Genomic DNA, 20,646 nt, shown 5'->3' on the forward strand with positions numbered 1-20,646 from the left:
GTTTAACACAGTGCCTGTCGTGTTGTATTACATTCACTGTTGATATATAGCAAATAGCTATCTAATATTGTGCAGCTGTAAGGGGCTATGCAACTAAAGCTAATTAGTTTACAAAACAAATAGCTAGCCTTCCCCAAAGAGTCCGTTATTGGGTATAACTTGTCATATTAGTTAACTAGCTAGTTACCTAATGCTAGCTAGCCTGTCATTAGGTAAATTTCATGCTAAAGTTCACCCTAGGAATGACTGCGAATCTTTTATCCCTATGTTTCATAGGTAGCTATAGCTAAACAAAGCAATCTAATGCTAGCTAGCAAATTAGACAGTAACTTTCAGGTACATTTACATTCGCTAGCTAATTTTACCTCATGAATCACAAATAAAAATACATCTTTAAATTTTTCAGTCAGATTTTCAGAAAGTTTTATCTGATGAACAGAATTATCGTGACTTGAAATAAAAAAAAAGTGCCCCTGCTAAGAATTGTTCATGGTGAATATCGGAATATTTTAAATACCTGATTATCGGCACATGCCAGGGATAAAAAATCTCTCTCACACACAAAGAAACACACATATTACCAAGCTCTAGGAGGAAACTCTGCCTTCGTGCATAAGCCCAGCAAACAATGTTGCTGTATTGCATTTGTCCTGAAATTGCCTTTATACTTATATACACGCACACACACACACACACACAATTTTCTATGTCAGAAAGACACTGGTTGTGAAATTCCAAGTTAAGGAATTCCTCTGAAAGTTAAAAACATTAAGTCTCTTCAGTGGTGAGTTCGAAGGCGTCATCACTCCATCTGTTCCACGAGTCGTCGTCGTTAACTGGCATCAGTTATCTGCCAAATATTTGCCTGTCAAAATAGATCAAATAACACTGAAAAAACAGACAATATACATCTAATAACACCGAATGTAAATGGATAAAAAAGTATGCCAAGTTATACTTTTAATCGTTGTCAAACTGCAGCGGTGTAAGAGGTGTGCTGGAAATGTTCGATTTCAAGGCTGTAACGGTAACTCCAGCATTACGTCATTGATTATTTTCCTGTCATGTTTCATTCCTTATTTATCAAATTCACACACCTGTCGAGAAGCGCTTCTTAACCAGGGACAGTCTGTATCCGCTTCCCAGCAGCTGGAAGTCACAGCCGGACAGCGTGCTCCCCTCACTAGTGAACTGCACGGCCAGTTGGGATGGTTTGCTCGGACCTTCGGCCAGCTGGAAGCGACACAACAGCGCCCCCACTCCTAACATGAAAAAACAGACACACACACGTGACCCATCACGTTGGCTTTACACACTTTACAGCATTTTCATGGCTTGACCCGGTAGAGAGGGCGGGGCTAATAAATTTGTTAAGAACAACAGTTGGGCTACAGTTGTTGGTAAACACAACAAAATGCTTGAATGAACACTAATGAGACAGGAATTTTACCATTTGTGACAGCGTGAGAGTTCTTAGCTTTCTGCTTTCCTAGTTATCAACTTTTTCCCCCATCCATTTATAATGAAGCCCAGTTTATAGTAATGGACTCATTCTAATGATGAATTCTACAGTAACAGGTCAATCGCAGGGACTTATGGAAGACGCGACATATAAAACTGATTTTAAAAATCCGTGTGATCTGGTGACAGTTTCGGCAAGGAGGAGTTTATTTATTTATATTTATGGAAGGAGTCTCCAGTAACAGCACAGCCCATTGTGTGTTATTCCTAATATAATAATCTTACACCTCATTACTCAACAATTACTATGAACACGAAGAAACAAATTAGAAGTTGAGTAACCAAAGGTCATTCAAATAAATCAAGGATTTTCATTACTCTTCTCACCACCAACAATGATAATGATTATCAAAAATGATAATATCATTATAGTCAAAAAGAACTTGAACGTCTTGTACCTCCGTTTTCTGATTTCTGTGAGAGTTCAGAGATCTTCCACAGTATCTTCTGTGTTTCTGGGTTCCTGAGACAGCAAAAGATATGTTTCATTCAATCAGATTAATTAGCCATGCTAGCATAAGCGTATGTGGATCAAAACATCAAGAGTGCAGCTGTGCATTTCTGGGATTTGAACTCACAACCATCGAACACAAAATGTTAGACGCTGAGCTAACATTCATGAATAACAGTTAAGTTATTATGACAGGACTAATGACAGATACTCGCCATGTGGCTGGAGGTAGCATGGCCTGCAGTTTGGTAACACCGCCATCCACTGGCACCAGGAAGTGGATGTTGGTGAGGGGTGTGGGGTTGTGTATGGCCTCTGCATTGTATTTGTAGTCTATCCTGAGGTCTGTGCTGTTAGCATCGCCGCGCCAGCTTAGCGCCAGGTTCAATGGAGTTGACTGGATGCCCCGCGCCGACACCTGGGCATGAAAACACAGGGCAAATGTCACCTTCTGACCAATCAGAATCCAGAAATCAAGTGCTGTGGTATAACTGTGTTATTTTGTCATTTAAGGAAATACAATTTGATTAGTTATTGATACTTGTTGAAATAAAGTGTGTTCTTGGCTCACCTGGTACTTCAGCATGTCCACGTTGTAGTAGGTAGCCTGAGGCCGCTGGTCTGCCACCTTCTTGAGATGTACCATCAGGTTGGGCATGTTCACCCGAAACTCTTTACAGTCGGAGACGGCAGGCATCGGGTCACTGCATATAAGTCTCACTGTTATAACCTAAAGATTTCACATTTTTTTTTAGCAAATCTTAGCAATGTCAGCAAAATGCAAATATCCGAGGCCTTGTACATCAAGTACAGAAAGCTTTAGCCTAAGGTACAGGAAGATTTAGCTGGAATCCAAGCGGGGAACAGTGCAACATCGTTCACACACTCGGACCCCCTGTTGCTCCCCCTAAATATAAAACGATATTCCAGAGTCAATTTCTGCAACCTCTGACATTATACACATTGATTTTACCAGCAGAGGAGCTGAGGGTTGGGGAGGACCTGCTCCAGACGGCCATAATGGTTGACGGTGAAGGTCAGTACTGGAGGACTTGGCTGGTTTGAGAAATGTCTTGTGATGCCTGCTGGGAAGGACAGAACCATCTCTCCAGTTATCTTCACCACACACCTGCAGAGACCCAGAGCGAGGGATAGTTGGGATTAATGAGTCAACGTGCATGACTGAGACATGTTCATGGTTCAGCTGGACTTGTTCAGCGTAGTCCGTACTTGCTGGGGTCGGCTCCTTTGAAGTAGGCGCTGATGGTCTCTGTGAAGGCTGCTGCCACCGGTAGAGTGTCCTGGGGACCCATGGTAAGTGGACTTGGTCCTCGGGAACAGGCTAAATCAAAGAGATAACAGCAGATACACCCTTACACTAAGTTAGTCTTGACTAAATCCACAGTATACTCTAAGTTTAAATCAACTGAGTCTAAGGAAGATCAGACTAAAATTGAGATCTTCTTGAGCACCGGTTCCTGGTTAGTCTAGCCTTAAACTTAAATTCTGCATGTTTGTGAAGGTATGTGGTCATCCAGGTCATTTTGAAAGTCTAGCAGTGGTAAATCATGGTGTTTGTCTTGAAGAGCTTTTGCCACTCATCTGTCCAACGTTATCAGGCAAAACATGACAAACTGGAAGCCTCTTGGTGCAGATCTTTAGCAGCTCACCTGAAACAGAAAGGTTGAACTCTCTGCCAAGCGTTGGCGTGGACGCCGCACTGAGAGAAGTGATGGAAGAAATGGAGGAGCTGCTTTCTGCTCGGGCCAGGGGAGCGAATGGAGGAGGACTCCATGAGTGGACTGGAGCGCTGAAGGGCCAAGCCTGGGAGCCAACAGTAGACAATTTCAGAAAGAAAAACCCAATGATGGTTTAGTTGAAATCCAAGGATTTAAAATATATAAAATTGGTGTGTGAGGAGAGAGGAGCATATTGTACCAAGTCTGCCATGTTTGGTTTGCCAGGGGGAAGTTTGGGCCGCGAGGATGGCCGGGGTGGGAGTGGTGGTATTGGGCTACCTGCTGATAAAGGAGTGCCAGGACGAGCAGGTGATGAAGGCCCTGAAGAAGAAAAAAATGTCTAACTCCCTGAAATGTCCACACAATGAAAAAACAAAAATTATGTCTGGTCATGATCACTAAAGATACAGGAAGATCTTGACACAATGGTTATGTTTGTAAGCACTATATTCATACACCTTTCCCTATGTACTTGACGATCTAGCTGCTGAAATTCTTTGGTCTACCAATGTCTTAAATTAAAACAGTAATATACAGCACAGCTCACCATGTGGTACGTAATATCTTCAGCTTCCACTGGCCAATTTTTGGCAATATGTCCACCTTGAATTTTACTTTCTCTTACGTATTCTTTTTGTCCACCTGCCTGAAAATCATGCTAGAGTTCCATTGTTGTGTCTGTGTACACTCTTTAAGGGGTTCTATGGACAGTTAAAAGTTCTTCCTAAAGGGTTGGCCTTGAAACCCTTTTTCTAGATCTGAATTTTATTCTCTTATTAAAGTTTAGAAGCTATGCACATTCAAAAATGGTATGCTGGGGGACACCTGGGGTTTTTGGTGGGGGTAGAAAGACATGTTAGTGGGGTGGTAGCCTCAAAGAGACATCTTACGTACCTTTAGTTAGAACAACATTATTGTTGAGAAAGTTAACATACATAGTTGGACTACTGGTGTACCTTCTGAGGGTACATTAACACCTTTGGACTATGGGGAACACCCCCAACATAACAAACAGAACATATGGATTAAAAAGAGACTATAAGAATGTGGAACACTCACGGCTACAAGGCCCTGGTGAGACAACCACACTCCTGTAGGTGAGAGGGGGCAGTGGAGGTGGTGTGCCACGCAAACCCCCCATCCCAATGTCCTTGGGTGAGGTGGAAAGTGAGAGGATTTCCTCTCTTAGCCCAAAAGAGTCTGGCGTTCTTCTGGCGTCATCTCGCGGCCCCAGAGGAGGTGGCACAGCGGGCAGAGGGGGCATGCCAGGGCTGGGTAGATTAAGAGGAGTAGTCATGGAAAAGCCGGATTCTTGAAGGTGGGATGTGGAATGTTGAGGCTGAGGCAGTTCATCAGGAGATAGGGAGTCTGGGGAGGAATCTGGGGGTGGGGGAGGAGGAGATTCAGGTGGAGGGATAGGGTGGAGAGGAGGAGGGAATAAGGCAGGAGGTGAAGTAGGGGGCGTGTCCTCAGAAGAGGATGAGAGAGGTGGGGAAGGGGCAGGCTCATTAGGTGGTGGAGGCCTGGAGGTTGTCCCATCGGTGAAACTGACCCAGTTGGACTGCAACATCTCTGCTTCAGATTTGGGGTTATCCGATGGGACAAATACATTGTCCATGTCAGGAAGAGCAGGTCCCCCTGTAGGGTCTGATAGTAGAACGTCCCGATAAATAGAAGATGATCCTTCTCCTCTTACACTCGGAACAACACTGTAATAACCTGCCCAAAAAACATAGAGGATTCACATAAGACTGGAGAGAAGGTGAAATTGTACAGATTGAAGTGCTTTGGCATCTGTGATGTTGCTTCACGATACCAGACTTAGGGCAGATGTGATCATCACTGACATCTGCTGTGCATGGTGATACGATATACCACCAACAGGTCAAACTGATTCTTACAGACAAGTGAAGAAGGACTAGGATATTGACTGGATTGACTATTGTACTATCATCTATGTTAAAAGCCTGGAAAGACTGGTGCTAGCCTACCTCAAATATCCCTGGGGATGCCACAGTTGATGTATCAATCCCATCCTAGGTGGTTTAAGAAATGACAGTATCTGCCTGAAAATGGGCTGTAATCTGGTGTGACTAAGAGGTTCACGCATCCTAACTATACAGAAAGGTCTACATTGCTGACCTGGGACTGAGTGGGGACAGTTGAGGACCCACCAAGATAAAGGTGTGAGAGGAACATATTGAGAAAATTACCATGTAGCCATCATACACTCTCCTGCACTATGCACTTTATATTGTGATAAACTCCTTTACATTAAGTCTGGCAGATTACCTTTTTTACAGCAGGGATGATGCAATCATCTACAGACTGTGCAACTACAGTACTTCTATCCCTACAGTGCTGGTAGCACTCCAGCAAGTAGGTCTTTCTACTTCTTCAGCCCTTTTAACCCTGTCCAACCATTTATGATGGGACAGAAAATTATATCAGTGATCTCTCACTCATAATTGACTACTTGGCTGGGAAAACCACAGTTTGTGAGACTGTGTGAGACTTGAAACCTGCAGAAGCTTTTAGATTATTACATTGTGGGCCTTTTGGCATGTAAATTAGTAAACACCCTGGAATGCAAACACGTTATCACTCTTTTCATTCTGTGTGTGCATAAGCACCAAGGGTGTGACCGAAGACAGCTTTAATTTTTGTTCTTTACTCTTTACTATAACTCACGTAGGGCTCCATAGAGCAGTGGATAGAGCATTGGTCTTGTAAACCAGGGTTTGTGAGTTTGATTCTAGCTGGGGACTTGTTTTGCAGCTATTTCACAGGGCTTCATATCTCAATGGTTAGAGCACTGGTGTTGTAAACCAGTGGTTGTGAGTTTAATTCTCACTGGGGCCTTCAATGAAAGGCTATGTGTACGACTGTGCACATATGCGTAAAAACTTTTCAACCAGTTCCCAAAGCATTAGATCAGATACATTGGAACCTAGGATGGTCCGCATGAGGGTGATAACCTCATGGACCATCCCATCACTTTCAAAGTGAACTCTATTTGACATGTACGTGTACACAGGCGGTCAACGCATGCGCGTTACGACAACTTGCACTACCTATCCTGGCCTACAAGAATCAATACAGAGAAGTAAAGCAGGTCTTTTGTTGTGAAGGACGGCAACGAAGAAGAATCACGACAAGAAGAACAATGCTTGGGCAATCTCTCGCCACGATTAGTGCCCGTATACAAATCCATATACTCTTTGAGGCTAGAATTATACAAATGTGTGTACATTCTAACCTGAACTCCTTTCCATCTCTTCCATTTTTTCTTCAACTACTTTGAGAATCAACGGTCCAGGGTCACTGCTGCCACTTTGTGGAACAATTATTAGCGCAAAATAATTAAATGTGCATGTGCGACCTGCACGTACAAAGTAGAAAATCGGGCGTACGCATAAAAAGGGAAGCATACTTTCTGCTTAACAGCTGCTCATGAGTCCAGCACTTCTGAATGCTCATATTCGCAATTCCAGCTTCTGTGATGCAATGTACATATAGACGTTAATGCAGATTCTGGGGCTTACAATCATGTTTTATCCAAAGGGAGGAGATTTCACTCTGTAAGGAACACCAGTCAACTGTGTCATGCACACATAGGTGCAACTTAGCACAACTAATTTTGCCAACTGTGTGTTTTTGGACAGTGGGAGGAAACTGGAGAACTTGGAGGAAAACCCACAGAACATGTTAAACTCTACACAATCAGTAACCTGAGCTCAGCATAGAACCCACAAACCTGGAACAGCTTTCTATACTTGAATTCTCAAAAGTAGCGCTGAAGGCCCCAGTGAGGCTTGAACTCACGACCCCTGGTTTACAAGACCAGTGCTCTAACCACTGAGCTATGGAGCCCTACATGAGTGCTGTGTTTATAAGAATGTGAAGAATATGTTTATAAAAGCAGTCACACCCTCAGTGCTTACGTATATACAAGTTGAACAAACTGACTTTCCAGGGTGTGAACTTATTGACATAACAAGAGCTCTAACCAACCCCATGCCGTGAGGCTCTATAGCTCAGTGGTTAGAGCACTGGTCTTGTAAACCAGGGGTCGTGAGTTCAATTCTCACTGGGGCCTTCCACAATAATTTTCAAGATCGAAAAGCTAGAAAGTAAATCTAATGAACTGTCACAAGCTCTGAATTTTCTGATCTAAAATGACAGAAATGGCACTAAAAGTTGGTCTTAAATTTCTCAGGCCTCAGCAGAACCTTGAAGAACCTGTGTTTTCCTGCTGGATGAGCTGCTCGATGTAAGATTTGATTTGGATGTCACCCTTTAATTGCAGGATTTTCACCTTCATATTTTATATTAGCACTGTCATTTGAGAACTAACTGCAGGTAGGAACAAACACACCATAGGACTCGAACCATTCGAGCCAATCGTTTGGATTGGTCACTTTATAGCTCCATATCTAATTTGCATAGAGTTGAGAAAATCTTAATACAGATGTCGCTGTGATTTCCGAGTGTCCGGAAAACTAATCCCACCCAAATGGTAGTACAGTACAGATCTTCCTACCTGATGATTCCAGAGAGCTGGATCTGTAGCTGGGTGGAGTGGCAGGAATGTTCTTTGGAGGAAGAGGAGGTGGAGCTGTAAGGACATATTTGTGATTAAACAACATGGCCGACTTCATAACCCAGAAAAAAAATCTCTATCAATAATATTTTACCTCCTGTGGGGAAGCGTCTGTTCAATGGGGAGGTGTTGTGTGGTGTCGATGGACACCAGAGCTCCGGCTCCGCTATGAACACTAAACATGATGAAACAGGACTTTTCTCAATATGTTCCAAGAAAAAGAAATAGTAAGCTGACTTGCTAAAGGCTAAAGCTAGCTAACTCACCGAGCATTTTATCTATTGAAATATTACTGCTGAAATTTGTATAGACATATGGAATCAGAAATGGTTGCATGTTGGGTTTGTTTACCTTCTGAGTTCGGTGCTTCAAAGTTTGCCTCAAATGGAGGGCCAAAAAAAGCTGAAGCATTGTCTGATAACCTTTTACTACAGAACATACAGGACAACAAAATTGAAATATAAGCAAGAACTAATAGCAAAATGAATGACTTTTCATTCTAATTTGACCAGATCTTAAAACAACTGATGTTTAAAGCTCTGTGTGTCTACATGATAGCTAGTTGCTAACCTTGGTGTGTCCGGACCAGGCGTTAGAGTCGGTGTTGGAGTGGAACGTCTCGGCCTGGCGATCTCCTCACCTAGAGGGACAACCAGGAGTAACAGCTTAGGGTGGAATCCACAAATCGTGCTCTGTTTATGCTTTTTCAAATTTTTCAAACAGGTTTTTCACACATTTCACACTTACTTGAGATAGTTCGTTTCAGTGGACACTGTGGAAAAGAAGACAGCAAAGTTTTTTTGTGTCAGGTAAGTGGTTCTACGAATTGCTAGTAATTATTTTTCTAGTGATGCGCAAATTCCAACAAATCCTGCCCTTTAACCAGCAGTCCTTCCAAGCAGCAACATAGACCCAATGGCAATGAAAATCCTGGGAACATAAGATTCTGACCAGTTAGGACCTTAGAATACAGGACGCTGGGAACATTTCCTCGATTCTAAGAGCGGAAGAGCAAAACAGCATAGGCTCCTGAGGATACTGGCTCCTTGGGATACAGGTTATAGGGAACATAGGGCCCTGGGAGCATATTATCATGGGAAAATAGTGCTTTGGGTGTATAGGACCTTGGGAACATAGGATGCTGGAAACACAAGACTCTGGGAACATATGATTCCGGGAAATAGGGCTTCAGGAATATAGGTTCTTGGGAAGAAGGTCCCTGGGAACATGAGACCCTGGGAATATATGATCCTGGGAACATACATTCCTGGGAATATGGGATCCTTGGAAACTAGGGTCTTGGGAACATAAAATCCAGGACCCTGGAATTATACGATGCTTAGAATCAGTCCTCTGATTGGATAACCAAGAAGAAAAGCTGTGAAAAATGAAGACGATATCCACCAAAACAGATTTGTAAATATCAGTAGGGAAAAATAAAGTCAATCATCTCCAATGCTACAAAGCTCAACAATTTTGGTACGATTGCTACGCCAACCTCTCAATGTCTGAATGACAACCTGGGGTCTGTCCAAACCAGGCCTGTCTAGCTTATGCACATAAAACCTAGACCACAAAGTGTCACAAGACATGTCGCCATCTGATGTTTTGAATCTAGCAAATTGACAGTTTTATAAAATATGGAGCCAGTTTCTTCTTCTAACCCTAACTTTGAATCAAGGACTGTTTTTTTGGGCTTCTCTGTGAAGAAACACGTGTTTCCCAGATGTTTTGGCTTAATGACCCATGTTGTTGCCATGGCCAGTCACTGGGTGGCACGTTTGGTCCATCACAGAGCGACCGCTACATTTGTGCTTGTACGGAATGGCAGCTCTAAGTACTGACAGTGAGCCCCGTCCAACTTTGCTTTTGTAATGACTCAAAAAATGTCAAATTGCAAACTTACCGGGCTGCGCCTCTGTGATTGCAAGAAAGGAAGGAAAAAGTGACAATAATCAGTTATACAATATCATCAATTACATCCTTAGCTCAAGCTCTGTTTTGTTATGTAATAAAAACACTTCTCAAGTTTGCTAGGAAGCTCATGATGATATTTACACCTGCTAATCTTTAAACATGCTAACAATCAAGTCACGCTTCAGACTTACCGGACTTTTCATCTGTTGCGAGACAAATAAAGGGAGACAGCAAAATTAGATTGTTTTAAGGATGCTAGCGTTGCAATACAAAGTCTGTTTAAAGCATTAGCTATTAGCTTAATTTGTGACAACACGTGACAGGATTTGAGAACTGGAACGCTCTTGTCTTGTTGGCTCTTACCAAAGGCGAGGTCGAGATGGCCAGTGTGCCCACGGAGGCCTTCAGCTCATCCACTGTGGACACAGTGCCGTTATCTGGTGCCAGGGGCTTGATCTTGATCTTAAACTTCTTCCCTGGCTCATCCTCACCCTCTGACTCACTGGAGGAGAAGAACATTTTGGCTTTGGCAGGCGGTGGAGCTCCGTTAAGGAACACCGGATTAGCATGTTTCTGAATGTTGTCTCAATGTTCCCCTTTATACTATACATGTGAAAGTGTCCTTAAGATCAGGGTTACCAAAGATCAGGGTCTCACATACCCAGAGTCCCATTTTCTAGGGTTACTGAGGGTCCCATGTACCCAGAGTCCTATATTCTCAAGTCATTCTTTTTCTCAAGGTTCATGGGACCCTGGGAACATGAAACCATGGGAACAAGGGAACCAAGAACATGAGATCCTAGAACGTTGGACCTTGGAACAATAAACCAGGATTATACAACCCTGGAAATATGTGACACTGAGAACATTAGACAGTGGGAACAAGGACCCTGGGAATATGGGACTCTAGGAATAAGGACCCTTGGAACATAAGACCAGGACTGTAGGGCCCTGGAAATGCATGACATTAGGACTATATAGGTTTCTGGGAACAAGAATGGGGATACAGGGATCAGAACATAAAGACTTTGGAAACACAAGACTATGTAAATATAAAGAATTGGGAATATAGGACCCTTGGAACACCCGACTCTGGGAAGACAGGATCTTGGGGACAAGGAGCTTAGAAATATGGTGCCTGGGAATGTTGGGACTTGGGAACAAAGGCGTCTGGAAATATAGGACATTGAAAATATAAAACCCTGGGCATGCAGGATACAAGGAATATAAGACTCTAGGAACATAAGACCCTGGAAATACAGGGCTCTGGAAACATGGAACCCTAGGAACATAAGACACTGAGAACAAAGCCACTCACAGCAGTGTAGACCAAGTGGGTTGAGACATAGCCCTGAAAATATTAATCTATTCAATTATATTGTTTTTACACGAGAAAGGATATTTCCTCCTTGTTCTCCGGGTCTGATGCTGTAGCCCTCATCATCCACATCAGGGGAATTCTGGAACAGACAAAAGCAATCAATGGATTAGTCAGGGAAATGTCATACCTAGCAATAAACGATTACCTCAAACGTTGTTACAACATGAAAGTGGGCCAAACTTCCTAACTCAATATGTGCTGCTGCACCATGAGATAATACTGTGATCCAGCAGTAAAAAATATAATAATATCACATTTCCTTTTCACAATATACGATCATACGGATATGCTGTCACAGCAGAGTAATATTCGGAGCGTTGCTTACATATCGATCCCAGTCTATCTCGCCGTAGAACCCGTTAGGAGCACCGTTGGCTTTTTTCTGGGAATGACATAAAGCGAAAACGACGTGTTTTATTTACCGTAGCTCCGAATACATCAATGTTAGCGATAAACGTTCGACCTCAAACAGTCAAACTTATTAACATGGCTGTACTCACTGATCTGCCTTTCTCTGGTGATCCCCTAAAATCAAATAAAACAGGAATTCACATCATTCATATATAAATGTGATGGATTTCTGAATGCTTAGCACATGTCTTTAATCCAGATATAATGAGCCACTTAGTACTGGACCTAAGAGGCTAATGTAGCTAACGAGTAGTAGAAGCTGATAGCCACCAGTTTAGCATTGCAACAATCGTAGCTTCATCTTTCTTTCTCATGCTGATGCATGTGGGGCATGAAGGGGGTGTGGCCTAAAGTGATGATAACATAGTTCTGGTATTCCTGAGCCAAACAAAGGGTGTCCTGCTTTTTTTTTTGCAAAATGCTAAAGTGGTAGCTATAATGAAATGAATGACAAAAAAATGTAATGATGGAGTTACTCACGTGGAGTCAGTGTCCTTCTCTTTCTTGCGTAACCCGAACGCCTTTCGGGTTCGCTTCTTCAGTCCTGAGGAAGAGGAAGGGGAGGAGTCAGAGAGAGTGAAAGAAAGAGAGAAATATTGATATCTTTTCATGAATATTTATATCACATGGCAAACTTTGAAATTACTTTTCCTAGGCACGGAATAAACCACTGCGTGACATGCGGTTATAATTATATAATTACTGGTAACAACCAAAAGTTTAGGATTATTTTCCTACAACAGCACGGCCCCAAGTGTTTTATTCCTCTTAAATATCAGCAATTTGCGAACGATTATGGTTTTTATTCCTTAAAGAACAACAGGTACTTCGTATCTACTGATACACGTTACATGTAATGCTGTGGAATGTCTTTCGAACGAGTTCCTGTTGTCACTTACGATATAGCAGCTATAAACAGTCGTAGCCTCACCGGCTCTCTCTTTATTCTCTCTCTTGTGGTTAATAAGACAGAAAAACTAAACAAAATGCAGCTTGTCGTGTTACCGAGAAACCACAAAGAAGCGTAAACTCCTCTGTCTCGAAGACGTCTGAAAATGTAAAGTTACAGCTTTATACAAAGCACGGACACTAGAGACTCCTTCCCTACACGTTGCATAAACGCCTCCTTACAGAATCAGTGATTACACACGGTTTATATTCGGGTTCCGTGGAGCGTCCTCCGTACTCGTCCCTCCATGTGAGCTGTTACTATAGAAACGATTAAGAGAAACCTGTGATTCGCAGATTTGCTACTGAACATGAATCAACAGCTTCTGACCGGTCACAACCCAGAATTCCAAAGCTGCAGAAAAGATTGTAGGTGAGACAGACTTGTTGGTTATATTCGGTTAGGAAAACTAAAGAAGGAAACATCTGACACTGACCACATTTTTATTCTTAACCCCACCAGGTTTATAAGGATATTTCCACATTCTGGTCCTACATGCTTCCTTTCCTGAACATTTCCCTGTGTTTGCTGTGTTAAGACACCTGACCCGAGTCATCAGCTCCCTCACACACCCTTTGACGAGGTTGAAATGTGCGCGTTCGTGAAATAACGCATGAATAAATGGAGCAGGACTGGGGAGAGGTGTGATAGAGAAATGAACAGAGCTTGCGTGAAATGAGGATGAGGTTTTGTTGTTTTTTGTTTTGTTTTTTCTTTTTTTTTCTTTTTTTTTTTGCCGGGAATGACATGAAGGTTAAAGCAACATCGTTTCACCTTCCATCATGGTTGCAGCAGCTTCTCATTCCACCGGAGCGACGCACGCACGCGCATAAAACCGACACCGATACCGAGCAAGATTTCTGTCCCGTCTTTCTTCTCTCCTCTCCACCTCTCCTCCTTTCCTCCTCTCCTCCTCTCCAGGCGCTCAGGCAGCATCCACACACGCCATCGCCAGCACCGAGGAGCCGCTCAGCATCACCGTCATGATGATGATGATGATGATGACGAGGATGCTGAGGAAAGAGAAGCCAGGACCGGACACACACACATATTTGGACGCGTCCTAAACGGCTCCACTTTAAATATGAAGTGCGCTACATAGGGGGCAAAAGCCATTCATTTTGTACCCTATATAGTGCGCATGTTCAGGAAGGAGCAGTGTTTGCGGTGACAGATTAACACACCCGACTTCCTCCTTAGCGCCGCCTAGTGTTTAATAATAATAATAATAATAATAATAATAATAATAATAATAATAATAATAATAATAATAATAATAATAATAATAATAATAATAATAATAATAATAATAATAATAATAATAATAATGCGCATGGTGGATTAGTGGTTAGCACGTTCACCCCACACCTCCAGGATTGGGAGTTCGATTCCCGCCGCTACCCTCTGTGTGTACAGAGTTTACATGTTCTCCCCGTGCTGTGGGGGTACTCTGGTTTATTCCCCAGTCCAAAGATGGTAGCCTGATTGCCGTGTGTGTGTTTTGTTCCCAGTGATTGATTGGCACCCCGTCCAGTGTGTACCCTGCCTTGTGCCCGATGCTCCTTGGAACAGGCTCCAGGTTCCCCGCGACCCAGTAGGATAAGCGGTATAGAAAATGGATGAATAATAATAATCATCATCATCATCATCAATCTGAAATCTATCTCAAGCAATAAACTAATTTTATTTGTTTGTTTGTTTGTTTGATTCTATTTATTATCATACATTTTTTTAAAGATTATCTTAGGGACTGATTGTGAAAGACTTTCATACTTTGTGTTTTTCATTATTAAAGTATTTAATAAAAATAATAATGTAATAAATGCATTTATAAATAATTGGATGATAATATATATGGTACAGGTCTATTTATAATAACCTTTCTTCGATTTTTTTTTCAATGGAGTAGCTTACTCTCTTTCTTTATTGTTTTCAGAAGTTGATATAGTTATAATATAAATCTGTATGTGTTTCCCTTGATTTGCCTACACATTACCTAATAATCTGGCAGAATAAAAACGACATACTACTACTGCTACTACTACTACTACTACTATTACTACTACTAGGCCTACTACAACTACACAGTAAAATCCCTAGTGTTGAATTAACACCCAGAGTGTGTATTTGAGTCCAATGGACTTATATAAACACTGTAGGGTGTAAATTCAACACTGTGGGTGTTAAATCAACACTGGTTATTTTGCTGTGTACTAGTCTACTACTAATACTACTAATAATAATGACAATACTACTACAACTAGTCTACTACTACTCCTTCTACTACTAATAATAATAACAGCATCAATAATAATAATAAAGCCTCTTTTAAGAAAAATCAGTCAATAAATGATATAATACATTTAAAAAGTCAGTAATCAGGTTATCTAAATCAGTCTGGATGACGTCACACGCGTGAGCCTAATCTCAAATGACTTCCTTTCCCTAAGTAGGCGCACTACATTATATCCTGCTGTACAAGTAGCCTAAGTAGGTGAGAACGAAGCAACGTGGTGCACTAAACTTGGAATTTAATGTTTCATGGAAGAATTGCAGTTCTTCTAGTTAATGTAGCCTACATTGTTCTTTACTTCTAGAAATCTAAGATCACAATAGTAGGCTATGCATCTCGCGTTGGTGTGCTTGCTGGTTGCCATGGCTACGCTGAAACCAGTATACTTCCGTACTAAATGTTTGCATAGTATGCATATTTCATGTAATATGCCGTGTGTGTGTGTATATGTATGTGCATCCTGTTTAGTGCGGTAGTGCGGCTTTCGAGTTTCTCAACATGGCGGACGGTAGGTCGACTGCGCATGCGCGGAATGATGTCTTTATTCAGGTTAATCGCTTAGCCGGATAGTGTTAGCAAGATGTATAAATTCTGCCTCAACTAATCCAGAGGGTTGTTTTATGCCTCTGAAACAGTGTGAAAAAGCTATGAAAACACCGAGCGATGGCCAGAGAAAGAGCAGCTTTCTTCAGCCCGTTCGAGCAGGAGATAATCCTGAAGACTTTTGAGGAGTACAAAGCCATCATCACGGCGAAATGTAACACAGCTGCTGCGGCCAAATCCCGAGTGGAAGCCTGGCAGAAAATAGCCGACAGATTAAATGCGTAAGGTTTTTTTTTTGTTATTTATTTATTTGTTTATTTGTTTGTTTGTTTATTTATTTATTTATTTATTTATTTAAACATTTATTTTTGTTTTCTTTATATATTTAGATTTATTTAGAGTTACCTAAAAGCTAAAATCTGGTACAGTACGAAAAAACTATATAGCCTAGTATAAAACCCATCCAGCTCAGTGGTGACCTGATGAAAGTTTATAGGGTAACATCACGATAAATACAATTTAAAATAATTTTTAAAAGTAGAAATAAAGTATTTATTAGGGAACAAGAGTGGTGTTAGTAAGCAAGGATCATTCTTAACTTCTAGTTTATACATTAAAAAAAAAAACCCAACCCCCCCTCCCCCCCCACCATTCATAAGAACACTGTTGCTAGGCAACAGTGAATACAGTATATCTGCCGAGATTAAGCTCATTTTCAGTCTTTTATGCTGAAACAGAAATAAAACAAACAAAAAAACATAAATATTCAACATTTATTGCTCAAACTTCTGCCGATAACTCAGAAAAGTTGTATCGTCCAGGCCTGTAGAACACTGTTGCTAGGCAATTGTCAAATATGGCCGTTGACCGTAATTTTATGCTAGCTAATGTTTTTTGTCGTCTAACACAGCTGTCGCAAACATTATAGAGACCGAATGACATTCTAAATTAGACCAAACGATTAGAAACATCAACATTTCTCTCAGATGTGTTGGGGAAATTAATAAGAAAACACTCCTTATGACAGAAAACCCCATTATAATTACACTTAGGGTCAACTGCTAACTAATCTTCCTTAGATTGTGGGTTGGATAGTCAAAGTGAAAAGTAGTGTCACAAATTAAATAATGTTTGAAATGAAATGAAGTATTTATCAAGTAACTAGAGGAAAAAGTCAGGCATGATGACTTTGGAAAATGAGTCAGGAACCATCAGGAAGATCAACATTTCTCTCAGATGATTTGGTAAATGATTAAGAAAAAGGTTTGTATGACTAAAAATACACTTAGCATTGACCCCTAACAAATTTTCCATAGGTTCTGTCAACTTGTGAAGTTGTGAATACCATATGACTGGGTCGTTTATATGGATTTTTCTTGTGAAACATGGTAAACAGCCCTATTTGAAGTATTTTCTTAAAAGTTAGCCGAGAAGAGTTTTTGGGTGTGGCCTATTTCAATAAGATCGTTAATTAGATAATTTAACAAAATTAGAAAATGAACTGTTTCTTTGCCTTTTTTTTTACAGCGCCAACCCCAACAACGTAAAGCGCACCTGGCAGCAGGTCAAAATTAAATACAAAAACATTGTGCAATGTGGTAAGTGTATCCAGTACTTTTTTTTGCGCTCTGCTGTGTGTGACGGTTGTTGTGAAACGTGTGCTCCAATTTTAGCGAACAGGAAACGGAAGCAGAGGTTTGGTGGAGGTTTAGCGACGACCGGCTTTTCACCCGTCGAAGAGGTGGCGCTTTGGCAGATCAGAGGTCGACCGGTGATAGATGGCACCATTTTGGGCCTTTCCTCCAAGCAGACTGGCATTAGCGTTGGGAGGCCGATAGCTACAGGTATCAGTGCCATACTATTGATTAGTACTTTTCTCAGTATTCAATCCAGACTACAAAAAAATAAATCTCGTAAATCTTTAATTATTAAATGTTTTGCAGAGCCAGAAAGCTCTGCAACTCTTATACAGACAGCACCAACCATTCTTGATTGTGCAGAAGATCCCATTGAGGTAAGCCAATGTTTTTATTTCGCTATTAAAGATGCTGTTTGTAAAATTTAAAAATGTTTATTAACTTTGAAATAATCATATTTTGTTTTTTTATATCTTTGAAAAACTGCAACTCACAATAATTCCATCTGGCTAGTGTCTTTTGTTTCAGCCTTATTTTATATTTTTCCAGCCCAGAAATTAGCTCCACCTCTAGTTAGATGACACGTGCTCAACCTTGCTCTGTTTTATATAAGCATCAACTCACAAGGCATATGGAATTTTAACGGAGGTGTTTGAGCTGATTAGGGGATATCAAAGGCTTGTCCATGTTCATTGCAGTTCCTCTCACAGGCAGCAGAGGGCAATAGAAATTGCACACTGCTTTATTAAAATTCTGGAATAAATCTAGTGTTTAATGTGTTACTTGTTCTATATTATATTATTCCCCACCACACAAGCTCAACACAAGTGGATTCTGGTGATATACTACTGTTCTTCTCTGCAGACCCTCTCAAACTCTGTCAGGTTTCTAACGAGCAGGCTCTGTGTACTGTGGCTGTGTACGTCCCAGTCCTTGCTGCTAAAAACATCTCCAAAGTATCATGCTACCACCACCATGCTTCAGGGAAAGGGTAGAATTCCCAGTTGATGAATGGTGCCTGGGTTTTTCCAGATATATTACTTGGTATTCAAGGGCCAAAGATTTAAATCTTGGTTTCATCAGACCACAGAGTCTTGTTTCTCAAGGTCTTGAATCTGGTTGCTCTACCATAAAGGATTGATTGGTGGATATTTGTAGACCTGTAGCTGGTTGTTCTTGGTCAACTTCCTGATCGAATCCATTCTCCCAGTATACTCTAATAAGGGTCTTGGTGGTTTGGAGGTTCATCGTTCTAAGAAGGATGTGGGATAGAGTTCAGTCTGGTTGGCAACCTGTGGATTAAGTAATAAAAATTTGACTTTTAGAAGAATTTCAGCTCTTTGGTCTAGATTTTTCACTGTTGTTAAGTGTCTTTTTTTTGTGGGGAGAGAAAGAACTGACTGTAATTTGCAATTTCTTGGCAGCGATCTGATTCAGAACATGATGAGAAGAACATTGTGGTGTGTTCTCATTCAGAAGAGGTAACTTGTGATCTATAACATGATAATTTCGAATATCTGTGGACATGGTAAGGGTAACGCTGCCATGCTTCTACTGCGACTTTCACATGTTCCATGTGCAGGGGACTGAAGCGTACACAAGTCAAGAAGATTCTGGACCCTCGGGACCTGCTGATGGAGAGGTGAGTCTTTGTTAAAAATATCCGTTTAATAATTATTCATTAAAAAATATCCTTGCAGCGTTCTTTTAGTACCGTATCACGAGTTGTGAAAGTTTTATTTGCAGAGAGACGAAGATGTGACGGCGCTGTATAAACGTTACCTCAGACAGGAAATCGCGTACCGGCAAATGAAGATGAAGAAGCTCGAGAAGGAGATCCAGCTGCTCGATAAACAGCTGGATGTGAGTTAGGTCAGTGAACTGATTATTAGTAGGAACACCTGAAATGAACTGTGTGTCTGAGATATAAAAAATGTAGGCTCCTACAGATAAAAAAACCCCCAAAAAACTGATAACATCAGCTGAAAAGTTCAACAGATGCCAGTCTAAAACTAACTTTCGGAGGAAAAGATCAGATTTAAACTCCATCGTCCGTTCTACCAGAGACAGCATGAGTCGAATCAGGACACTGCTTAAAGTATGAATGGAGCAGTGGGTAACGCTCAACAAGGCAGCTACGTATATCATGTAAGTCCCGTCCTTCTAGTAAAAAGAGCCAATCACCTATCAGAAAATATCAGATTAAATATAGAGTGCTTTGCACAGTAGCCAGATCAATCTGAAAAATAAAAGGTATTTTTTTATGTGTTACGTAAAGCTTAAGACCACCAAGAGCCCTTTTAACAGCCATTTCAAATAAAAATGGCCGACCCATTTCTGTTATACAAGTCTCTTCCTAATCCAGCAGAGATGAGCCTGGTCTTGTGTGACTGAGAATAACTGTTCTGGAGCCTCACCAAAATGGCTGCCGACTGGACAGACTTTACTAGAAATACCTTATAAATGACACTGGTGACACTGGTTTCATTTTGTCTATTAGTCATCCAGTCATGAGCCATTCGTCTGTAGGTGATTAACGGCAAAGTAAAGATGGAATTCATTCAAAAGAATATACATTAAAATAATAATGTTTTCCAAAAGAAAATATTGTTTCCATAATGTTTGCATTCCTATAGAAAATGCAAATGAATTTTGAAATGCATGAGAATGTTGTTATTGAACTGAATTATAAGCTTGATGATTGATTAAATTACTAAGACTATTTTAAAAATTCTTTCTTTTAAAAAATAAAAATTTTTTTATGCATTTAAAAAAAGTATTATTTAAAAAAAACTTTCTTTTTTAATATCCTGTTAATTTTTTTCAATTACCTTTCCATTTTTTTTGCTTTTTTATTTTCATTTGGTTTAAAATTTTCTAAATCTTTTTTTAAAATGTGAAAAAAGGGATTTTTTTTTCAATAATAATAATTTGTATGTTTTTTTTAAATTGATTAATATTTTAAAATACATTTTCTCTCCTTTTTATTTATTTTAACATTACTTTTGCTTTGTAAAACTTTCTGCTTTGCTTTGTTTCCATCTCATTCCTTTTCATTTTTCTCATGTGCTTTTCTCTTTCCCTTCTATATATTGTTTTTGCTTTACTTCTTTTAATTTCTGTTTTTCCCCCCTTTTTTTTACTTTGTCAATTGTAACTCTTTACATTTGGGTTACAAGAGCAAGAATGATGCTGTGAATC

At 40.6% G+C, this 20,646-nt stretch overlaps 2 protein-coding genes and 2 non-coding genes across 21 annotated transcripts in view; 2 read left to right on the forward strand and 2 right to left on the reverse strand.

Annotated features, from left to right (window-relative positions):
• Nucleotides 1-98: 98 nt before the first annotated feature.
• sgip1b (SH3GL interacting endocytic adaptor 1b) lies at nt 99-14,083 on the reverse strand. The gene is made up of 23 exons (XM_053628622.1): nt 13,747-14,083; nt 12,504-12,567; nt 12,113-12,137; nt 11,938-11,994; nt 11,634-11,691; nt 10,595-10,767; nt 10,423-10,434; nt 10,221-10,232; nt 9,062-9,086; nt 8,885-8,954; nt 8,666-8,736; nt 8,409-8,489; nt 8,255-8,329; nt 4,771-5,430; nt 3,911-4,032; nt 3,604-3,796; nt 3,203-3,344; nt 2,946-3,101; nt 2,544-2,676; nt 2,188-2,390; nt 1,920-1,984; nt 1,098-1,262; nt 99-865 (listed from the first exon to the last, which is right to left on the reverse strand). Exons 1-23 carry the CDS (start codon nt 13,754-13,756, stop codon nt 843-845), a joined length of 2,595 nt encoding a protein of 864 aa, XP_053484597.1. The 5' UTR covers nt 13,757-14,083; the 3' UTR covers nt 99-842.
• On the reverse strand, nt 7,512-7,584 carry trnat-ugu (transfer RNA threonine (anticodon UGU)). The gene has a single exon. It is a non-coding gene; the product is annotated as a tRNA-Thr (tRNA).
• Nucleotides 7,738-7,810, forward strand: trnat-ugu (transfer RNA threonine (anticodon UGU)). The gene has a single exon. It is a non-coding gene; the product is annotated as a tRNA-Thr (tRNA).
• Nucleotides 14,084-15,733: 1,650 nt separating the features above from the next.
• si:ch211-107p11.3 (GT1 domain-containing protein) overlaps nt 15,734-20,646 on the forward strand; it is a 29,892-nt gene continuing 24,979 nt past the window's right edge. For 4 of the 18 annotated variants that reach the window (XM_053628617.1, XM_053628616.1, XM_053628608.1 and 1 more), the window contains exons 1-7: nt 15,780-16,089; nt 17,336-17,406; nt 17,482-17,652; nt 17,752-17,822; nt 18,870-18,926; nt 19,028-19,087; nt 19,180-19,317. In XM_053628617.1, coding sequence (XP_053484592.1) covers nt 15,929-16,089; nt 17,336-17,406; nt 17,482-17,652; nt 17,752-17,822; nt 18,870-18,926; nt 19,028-19,087; nt 19,180-19,317 — 729 coding nt within the window. In that variant the 5' untranslated portion in view covers nt 15,780-15,928. The other 14 variants (XM_053628601.1, XM_053628602.1, XM_053628603.1 and 11 more) reach the window with 12 other exon arrangements.

This window comes from Ictalurus furcatus, chromosome 7, assembly GCF_023375685.1.
Source record: "Ictalurus furcatus strain D&B chromosome 7, Billie_1.0, whole genome shotgun sequence".
Classification (NCBI taxonomy): domain Eukaryota; kingdom Metazoa; phylum Chordata; class Actinopteri; order Siluriformes; family Ictaluridae; genus Ictalurus; species Ictalurus furcatus.

Coding starts and splice junctions, on each gene's coding strand:
- sgip1b (XM_053628622.1), bottom strand. Junction 4,033..4,770: donor CTCACCAGGGCCTTGTAGCC/GTGAGTGTTCCA, acceptor TTTCTTCTTCAG/GGCCTTCATCACCTGCTCGT. Junction 866..1,097: donor TAAGAAGCGCTTCTCGACAG/GTGTGTGAATTT, acceptor CTATTTTGACAG/GCAAATATTTGGCAGATAAC.